The sequence below is a fragment of the Adelges cooleyi genome, unplaced genomic scaffold (assembly GCF_023614345.1).
Source record: "Adelges cooleyi isolate 19-005CV unplaced genomic scaffold, UGA_ACOO_1.1 ACOO_flye_CR_arks_rails_tigmint_CR_PRNA_21, whole genome shotgun sequence".
Lineage (NCBI taxonomy): Eukaryota > Metazoa > Arthropoda > Insecta > Hemiptera > Adelgidae > Adelges > Adelges cooleyi.
The window spans coordinates 13,298,729-13,308,849 of record NW_026095871.1 but is presented as its reverse complement, the minus strand read 5'-3'; the positions used below and the strand labels follow the sequence as shown (position 1 = coordinate 13,308,849).

Genomic DNA, 10,121 nt, shown 5'->3' with positions numbered 1-10,121 from the left:
GTGTATGGTATTGCGTGCCAGATGACGCGAGTCTTCCAACCTTGTAACGGTTTCCAGACAACAATCCTGGTAGCAATAAGCTGGACAATACGTTTGTACGCACTCAGCTTAACCTAACCGGCGCTCACCTTTAATGTTCTCCCGGTCGATTACGACAGAAAACGTCCATCAGCTCGCTCCTTCGAAAAACCCGCTGTAGTAAGACTTTTACTCGGAAGACGTATCGATCCATCAGAAAAGATAAAGAGTTAATCGTATAAATCCGCCTACTAAATCATATTTCATGATCCGGGTTGCTCTCAAAAATAAATAATCGACTACGAGAAAGCTGGTACTTTATGGTCGCCGTAAACTACACGCCGTTTTTTTTTTGTCATCCGAAGTACAATATTTAAATGAAAAAATTCAGCCTATTTCACCTGTAAATAGCTATTCAAATATTCTGAACAATACTTTACCAAAATTAAACACCCGATTTAAAAGACATAACGCTTTTTAAAGGTAAGTATAATGTCAAAATAAAGTCGATGAGTTCTATCGTTAAAGATTATTACGCTATGTTATAGAGCGGTATTTTATTTTAAACCTGTATTCATTAAGAAGGTACGACAAGAATAATAAGTACATGCTGCTACATTTTTTTCTTTTAAATATAATGACTGCGGATACGTTCAGTGACAGCTCCAAAGTAAAAAACATCACTGTGAAATTATTATTCCACCGATTCTCTTCCGCTGATTTTAAATAGATGCCTCGAAGGATTGTTTGAAAGAGTGAACGATATAGTGCCAAACAACTGGCTATTGGCCACAGTTCGTATTAGCATAGATAAATGGTAGGTACTAAGATCTTTGAGATTGGATTTACATATTTTGTTTAATAGCCTTTTGGGGTCGATACAAGATTAATATTTTATAGCAAGCTATTGTTTTAGGTTTAAATAAATATTTCGTATGATCCGTTATACTGGCCTCTTAAACGTTTACACAGTAGAATAGGACTTAAAAGACGGTAATTAATTGATATTCCTGCGGTAAAAAAAAAAGAAGGGTATTCGATGGTCTGGCCTGGTCTCGCGTTTGGATGTTTAGAACAGACTTATAAGACAAAGTACACGAGTACATGAGTCATGATTGGATAAAACTATTCTCGACACGTTAGTCGTGTCGACATTTTGAGAGCTCGACCTTAAAAAAAAAAAAAACCCGACCGGATTCCGAATGGTTCTCGTGCTATACTGTTCGTCGAACGGTGACAAATGCATAAAAAAAAAATACATTACATAAAACAGTACCTACACAATATATAGACCAGTTTAATTATTCGCGTTATCGTGTTTGATCGAAGCAAACAGACCGTGAATACCGCCGGTGCATTGGACCTGCGAGCGAGGTTCCTATTGTTGTTGCGGAGTTTAGGCGTACTTACGCAAGCGATTAACGTCTGACCCCAGCAATATTGTTTGCAACGCGTGCAAGAGAATATCGACCAAAACGCTGAATTCGTCCAAAACAAACACTTTCGGTAAATGTGTTTGAATTAAAGCACTTACGATTGAGTAAATCGGTGAAAGATAATCGATGAAAGTTGCTTGATTGATTCGAAACGCGTTCAAATTCGGTACGTTGAACTGGAAAGTGGTAAAATTAATTATTATCTCAATAAACACTCTCGACTTCGGTTCGGTTTTTTTGAAAACCTATTAAACCGGCCATTAAATGCAAACTTGAGTAGGTGCCTTTTCACCCATTGTGTTTCACCCGGACAACGCTTACCTCTTAGTCATCTTTTTGTTGGAAATCCTTGCCAACAAAAGCTTAACAATCCTTAACGGTTTGCTTTTATGTTGAAGTATTTCGTTGATGAAGTTGGATAAACTTGTATGCTATAATAGTTCAAAGATCTCCTTCTTCGATGTGTTTTTAATTTTGAACCCTCCATAAAAAATAAGTTTAAAGTCAGTAAGAGTAGTCGCCACCAATAAGTGGACTTCATTTCTTGATTGCTGTGTTATAAAAAATATTTTTTTAATTTACTAGAACCCTGTACTAAACAAACAGCAATGTAGACCGAGTGCCTACAACTTGCACAAAAGCTAAATTACTCTTCTGCCCCGTCATCACAATATGCAATTTATACAACCACTCCTAATAGTATTACTAAGTAGAATGTAATACAATTTTTATTAGTATAAATTAACAAATAAAAAAATACAATTTATTAATATGCTAATTCAAAACCACAACGTTATTTCCGTTTAAAAGTTAACCGAATAAATTTAAATATAAAAGATAAAAAAAAAATAGAAGTCTTAAGGTGTATTTTAATTTTTAACAGAGAACTTTTGTCCTCCCCGTCTGTATTCAATTAAGTTTTTATGACATTAACTTCTCATCAATTCCATTTAAGTCGAGGTGAAACTGGCATGGGTCTACCATAGTAAAAAGATGCGCTTTATTGCGAGCTGTCTCACTAGGTATTATATAGTATTAAAACCAACGATCGACCCCGCTGGAACGTTTTTTTTTTTGTAATTTCTAAATTGGTGTGAAGACGTCCTCGACTTTCGTTGTACAATAGATTTATTCTTATTTTATTCTGCTTTATGCTCCGCTGGGAAATGTCGTCCAAGGTTAATTAAGCATTAAATTGCAACGGGCGGCCATTGTACTTCTCAAGGCACAGTAAGACCGACGGGCACCAAAATAATGATAATATCATGCCATCTCGTTTTCCTGCCAAATTCATTATGAAACGAGATTCGAAACACTTCGAGTAAATCATCTGTTGACGACTGAAACGAATTTTACATTGAGCAAATACAACCGTTGGAATAATCAATTTAAAACCGTCGAATTTAGTACCAGTTAATGAGTTTAAACATGCGGAATACTTTTGGAATAGTTTCAAAATTGGTAAGCAGTCAATAAAAATGATGACCGAATGAATCATGCGGGTAATAGGTAATTCACACTGTTATTGTGAATAATACGGTCACGGTGTGGGCGGTTGAGAGCCTCTTTCAAAATCCTTGAACGCGAGATCCGGAAAAAGTCAATACAACGTGTACAACAAACCAAATGTATTAAACAATTTTAAACGAAAACCTATTGCATGCCCAAACGGAATTATTTAATTTTTCAACAAAACAGCCTTCAGTTTAATCGATTTATCCATCCTAGATGCCAAATCCTAATTGCAATCTTGTTTGTAAGAATGAAGTGACAAGCGTCTAAATCCAATATTCTCATTTCACTTGTGTAATTGTGACTTATATGAATATAGTTCAGTAAACACTGGGAAGATGGAAACTAAAATAAAATAATTAATCCATGACTTCATTGTCAGGTTTATCATTTATCTATCTAATTGGAAATCAATTAACAAACCTTACAAACGCATGCCATGTAGTGTCCTATCTAGAAGGGTTACAATAATAGTTAAACCACCTTGTTTTTTTAAAAAAAATTTCATTGTCAATAACGCTGTATCATTATTTTGACTGTTAGATTTGAAATTAAAAAAAATCTATTATTAATAGTTTTATTAATAATATTTATATTATTAAACAGTCTATGTTACGTCTTAGGTATAATAACTAGATCGAAGCACTCGTTTTAAAATGACCTTGGAAGATTGACATACTATTTTCGAGAAATCTATTCAATTGATCCAAACGCGTTCATAGTCATATGAAAACTAAATACATTGCTTCAAAGCATCTTAAAATGTATCATTCCTAACTGTGTCTCAAGTAGAATACTCAGTTTAGTGTTGTGCATGCTGTTCAAACGTACATGTTGTTTTTTATCTAAAATTTAAAAAACCATATAAAGTATTATCAGTAATAGGTCTACGACGCTAAATTACACATACAAAAAAAGACACCGCAGTTGCTAAGGTAACCTATGATGAGGTTTGAAAACAGATTTCAATTATCATTTACTTAGCAGCTGCGTGTAAATGACGTAGTACTTTAACACGATCGTTGACCATGGTCAACTATAGCTTTATTTTCGTGATCCATTTTGTAGAAGAACTGCGCCCAGTTGGACACCACAATGGAGGGTCTGTAAGAGTGGATCACAAAGCGGGTCTAGGAACCGGCCGAGGTCATCGAAGAGCCAACCAAAAAGATAATCTCGAAACCAATGAAACCGCAGGACATTTTAATTTCTACGTCAAGGACCACGAGAAACGGTTCCTTCATATCATGTATAAAGACTTTTCCAAGTCCAGGCATAACGTGTACGTAGTGTGCGCCGGAAAAGTAGCCAAGGTAAGTGCAATGCTACGATATATATATATATATATGCTACAGTTGAATAGATGAATCGTCAACATGGAAAAACGTCTACCGAGGGCGAAAAATTATAATGACTTCCTTTTTTACCCGGCTACCCGCCTCGAGTTATTTTACATCATTGTCTTCGGCCAGAGACAGCTTGTGTTTTCGACCACTCGACCCCATTGTACACGGTTTACTTGCACGCACATCCTCGTAAAATTATACAAAAAAGATTGCCATCGTTTCCCGTGCCTGTATTTTTCTACCGTGCCAAAGGCCATATAACATAATATGTATGTACCTCGGTTTTTGGATGTTTGGCCGCAGGTTTTCACCGACGCCGGAACAAGACTGTTGAAAATGGCGGATTTTTACGACGGTCAAAATTGGCTGGTGTTCGCGGTCGAACATAATCAAAAGATCGTCAGCTACGAGTGCGCGACGAGGCTCAAAGACAACAACGCATCGTTTAAATTTATTTTCGAACGAAGCAGTCTTCCTCCCAAGTCAGTGTACACGTTATGAGTTCCCCCGGGTGAAATTATCGGTTTTATTTTTCACACCTAGAACGGCTTTGGAAAAACTACATCACACTTATGCGGGTAAAATGGCTGCGCACGACATCCGGACGCTCGGCGGACAAGTGATTCCCCGGGCAGGACAACTAGCAGAATTACATGAAGCGAATTCGAAAAAAACCATTTCCTCCGCGGTTCGCAAACCGATTGTCGACCGTCGACAAAGTTGCAAAGCGTACGAAACGATCGTCGACCTGAGCGGTATGGTGGCGAAATTATCCAAAGTAAACAATCGACATCCGGCCGGAAACGCCAAGGAAGCCGACGACCAATCAATTGTGCTAGACGGCCAATCGCTTTTCGACGGTAAGCCAGAATCGCGTTCGAGGAAACAAAACAATATCAGCTGGTAGCACTCTTTCCGCCAGAATACAAAGTATTCGTTGTCTAACGTTCTACGACAGCTGGTGATAAATTGTAGACGTTGTTGGCTGTTGGCTGCTGCTTGTAGTCTATAGCTGTGCACTTAAACTTGCACTGACGGCTCACGACCAGTTAATGGAGTATTAGCCGTCAGTAAATTGACAGCCCGTAAACTATTGTTGTATGACACATCCATCCTGTACGGTTAGGGAATAACGATGAAATATTCAACCACGCGGTCGTAAATAATATAATAGACCGATGATACAGACATCCTAATCAGATATTCAGAATTATTTCGGCAATGTTGTACATTTTCCTCTTAAGAAAACGCCAGTTTTTTTTTTGATAAAACTTGACAGTTCGCTTAAATATTTTATTTTTGTACGAAAAAGTGTTTTTGGGAGACACGGTTTTCTGAGGAACTGAACAGTTTCAGTGTGAAAGCACTTTAATGCCAAATGGAAGATTGAGACGTTATCTAAATTTGGACATCGTTCAAAATTCATTTGAACCTGACTTTTTTACTTAACATTAATTTAAATAAAATTCAAATGTTTATTTTTGATATTTTTTTCTTATTTTTATATCTTTGCCTCGAAAAACCCATTTTTGTTTTCTCTTATCGAAAACAATCCATGCAAAAATTTATGTAAAATGTTAATATATTTTAATTTTGTATACGGTTTTAAAATTGCTAATATTATTCAAGCCTCGGAAAAATGGTCTGAGGCATGTTTTACACGTTTTGCAGCTCTCTTTGCTAAACCTACTTTCACAATGAAAAAAGTCAACAAATGTGCATAGATGAACTTATTGCTTACTACTTCGTAGAAAACTTCGTGGAAAACTTAAACGAACACCAATAATCTATTTTTATTTGTATATAAAAAAAAAACAATAATATTTTCTAGATGATAATTTTTCAAAGTCGTTTTTATTGAATCCAGTGGCCGAATGCAACGGCCTCGCTGTTATCTTGGACGCTGGTAGTTTTTACAACGAAGAAATGAAAAAATATTTTATACCGCTCGTTTTGCGCGTTCCCCGGTTGAAAGGGTTGCCCATGCGCCGACTTCAGCTTCTCAAGTACACGACAAATACGATACCTATTGTATTTCAATAACTAAAACCTAAGCCACCGCAACACACATACAACCCGTTTTGTCAATGAAATATATTTTTTTTATTTCTTCAGAATTAAAAATCTGTTTCTGGAAAGCGACCGTAACGCCGATGTACTGTTCAATCAGAAAATCATTATTGGACCGATTTCAATAGCCGGTAAGACAACGGAAATCGACTACAAAGACGTTTGTATCCTCAACTCCCAGAGGATCCTGGAAGCCGCCGAGATGGTCCAAACTAAATGTGTCCGGTTTAAAGTGCGTCGAAGCTATAGTAAATATTAAGCGTCTCGTGCGTTCTACCCCCCTAGGGCAACACAGCGGTATAATAGATTTCGAAAGCCAAATAAGCGCGTCGTCGTTTGTTTTTCTTTGCAAACGGCTCGTTTGTGCAAACTGTATATTGTCTACCCGTTTTATGAAAAACCCGAGGGAAACGTATTCGACGTGTTTAGGAAATAAAAACAAAATTCGTTTTCTGTTCGTGCTACGCGAAAACTCATTATTTCGAGACTCATAATACCTGATGGCACTGTCAAATCGCGTCAACCGTATCACGGTATTGCCATATACCAATGTTCGGCGTGTAAAAAAAAGTTATTACAATTGACGTCGTCGTCTCGAAACGCTTCGCCGATTTCCCCAGGGGCGCCTGGGACGACACCAGTGTGATCATTGAAGCGCGTAAGACTAGGCCGTAACACTAAAGAATACACGTATGTTATTTTCCTGTACTGAAGATTGATCGGTGTTTTTTCCATATTGGGCTGGCCGAACAACTCTTTTTATGTAATCATATTGTCGCGGCACTAAAATCGTTATTTGTAGCCAAACAAGCAGCAAGTTGTTTTCCAATGCACTAAAACGCAACGCCACAAGTCCCGGAGGTTCAATGAAAATATCACCGTCTCCGTGTATCTAAATCGAACCCTTACCCACAAAGAAATCAACCGTGTCGGGGTTTAGGTAATGTAAACAATTATAGCGGGCAATACATATCAGAACAATGGCAGATGAATATGATGATTAATTATCGGTTAACGAATATAGTCGTTAGCGCAGGAAGTTACCTGTATAATAGCGATGTCGGAATATATATATCAGAACCTAGCGCTATTAATAATAATTGTTACAATCGATACACTTTTCATGAGTTAACTTAACATAATATTATAGGTACTCGCTTATATGATTTTCGAATTTGTGTGTACTCAGATATAATGTTTTTCATTGTATTCGCAATTTTTTCCATTGGCGATTCATGTTGTCGATTTCAAAGATAAAACTCATGGTTATTTGTTATCTTGGTTAATCGAGATACGTTTTTCAGGTGACCTGCGAGCTATCTAAACAAGGCGAGGAAGAAGAGATGATGGCATTGTACGGTGAGCATCCCTTGGACACTATTGTCGGTGACCGAAAGAAGTTCACTGAACAGTGGAAGTACTCGAAACTTCTGGAAGGACACAAAGGTCGTCATCCTCATGCTGTCCGCTTGAAACACCACAAGGCCACCATTTTGGGATATGCTCAATTCGATTTGTCTGAACTAGTGCACGGCAGCCAAGTCGTCTCATCCATAGAACCGTTGTTTATGCATTTTCCCTTTGAACGACAGGTATACATTATAATTAACCGTCGACGAGTGAGCAAAAACAAATCTAAATAAAAACGAACTGTACCTACTAGGTTTTCGATTTCGTGTACAGTTAATATTTCACAACACTCGTGGCAAATGAGTCTTGACTAGTTTCTTTTTGCATACCTAACGGTAAAAAATATTAAGCCAGATTTTATTTTTAACGTTTACTGCGCATGATTTTCGTTTTTCGAACATGTGTTTGTTGGAACTTGATCATAACAAACTCATAATATGATATACTATTATATTTCTGCGGAAACAGCTAGCGACATCTATACAGATAATTTTCAACTACATATAAAAACAATATCAACAAATCGCATGAGCAGATATTATTATAAACAATAAATATAATCGTTCCAAACATGGAACAACGTACAGTGTAATCCATACACTGGTAACGAATTTCTTACTGAAATACCGTTGATTTAACGAAGTTTTTGAATACCAAACAATTACAAAATCGATAATATGTTGTACAAGTTTGGTTAGAGAATAAAAATAATTTAAGTCAACTTTTTTTTACATTTATGTACCTGACTACAGTTAAGTAAAAAATCAACCTAATCTAACGACCAATATTTGTGTTCCACAGTTAACGCCATTCGAAGAATACTTATTTGAAGAACACGAATTGCAAGTTTTTTGCACCACATTAGAAGTACGATATACCTAATACGCCATTCAATTATGGTATACCTAATTAATTCTAGGCCAACGCTCTCCTTGTCCCTCATCAATTTCTTATTAATTTTACTTAACAGTATTGGAGGTGGACGGCAAAGTGAGGATTTAAAAGAAAAAATAACCCTATCGACATGACCAATGATGATTTAAAATTATCAAAGGTCTATGCAATTTGTTTTTTTATCACTCAATAACTAATGTTTACGTTTATATTTTCTCACTACTAGCCTTCCGTGTGTTAACAACCGATTAATGGGTCAGTTTTTTGACAAACACTATCGCTTTTTTAATTAAAACTTTTTGTTAACGTTTTTCAGCTTAGCATACGCGTAGGATGTCTGTTGAACTACGGTTTCGACTGGGACAATGGGAAATTCCTAAAAAAGTACATGACCAGAGCGGTGATCGTGTGCAATACTACAACGGACATGGCACAGCTAGTACAATTTTATAAGGTTAAACAGACGACCGAAAGTATTTAAGTTTAAGGTTAATCTCGAAAAACATCTTATAATTTCGATTCGAAGAGGTTTATGCATTTCTTAACCTTTCACAAGCAAAAAATGTGAGAGGAAATCATCGAAACAGTATTCTGCCAAAAACAATAGTCTTCACCTGCATTCTTACTATTCACACACTCTCCTACATGTCCCCGCCATTCTAAACTTTTGGTTCTTATATTATGTGTTAGGATCTTTTGGCTTCCGATACAACTTGTACATAAACGCTATCGTTAAATACTATATTATATATATATACTATCGTTGACGACTCTTATACGTATTCATCGATTGGCAGGAACTCGTGGAGCACAACAAGACGTTAGCCGGTCAAAACGGTCAAACGTCCGATCTGTCGGCGTTTACAAGATCCGAGCGAATGTTTTCGGGTGAGTATACCACCGCGTTAAGTATAGTTTTTTTGCTTAGCCACTTGACACGGATTTGGACTTGACCAGCAGGGTACTTTGTCGTCTGTGCCGAGTACGCCATATTGTTCGTTGAAGGTACACGCGGATCACTGGACCGAGGATTGAGAGAATATTTCCCACGAATCGATCAGCCCCGGTTGTTGTACGACCGTATGATGATCTTCAAAAACGTAAGCGAACCGTGGCCATTACAATACTATGTGAATAGCAGCAATAATTGTGGCTGTACCGGCCACAATGTCTTTTGAGTGCGTCCGTTTTTACTTGTCGAACTCGCTTTACTATGATTAACTGTTTGAAAAGGCCTCTGGACATAGACCTACGTTCACAATAGCCGATTATCAATATACCGACCGCGATTGTGCTTGGGGTGTCGGTAATAAAACGATCGGTCAACATTTCTGAAACCTTATTCAAATCACGGGCCCGTTTTTTCCCATGGACTACTTAGATTTTCTGATTGATTATATGACGCGTAAACAATACAAGTATAATAAGTAATCAA

The 10,121-nt window shown here is 37.1% G+C and overlaps 1 protein-coding gene across 1 annotated transcript; it reads left to right on the top strand.

Moving 5' to 3' along the window:
- Nucleotides 1-4,084: 4,084 nt before the first annotated feature.
- On the top strand, nucleotides 4,085-9,167 carry LOC126834990 (uncharacterized). The gene is made up of 4 exons (XM_050567252.1): nucleotides 4,085-4,279; nucleotides 7,687-8,001; nucleotides 8,594-8,659; nucleotides 9,003-9,167. The coding sequence occupies exons 1-4, from the start codon at nucleotides 4,214-4,216 to the stop codon at nucleotides 9,165-9,167; spliced, it is 612 nt and encodes a 203-aa protein (XP_050423209.1). The 5' UTR covers nucleotides 4,085-4,213.
- The last annotated feature ends 954 nt before the right edge of the window (nucleotides 9,168-10,121 follow it).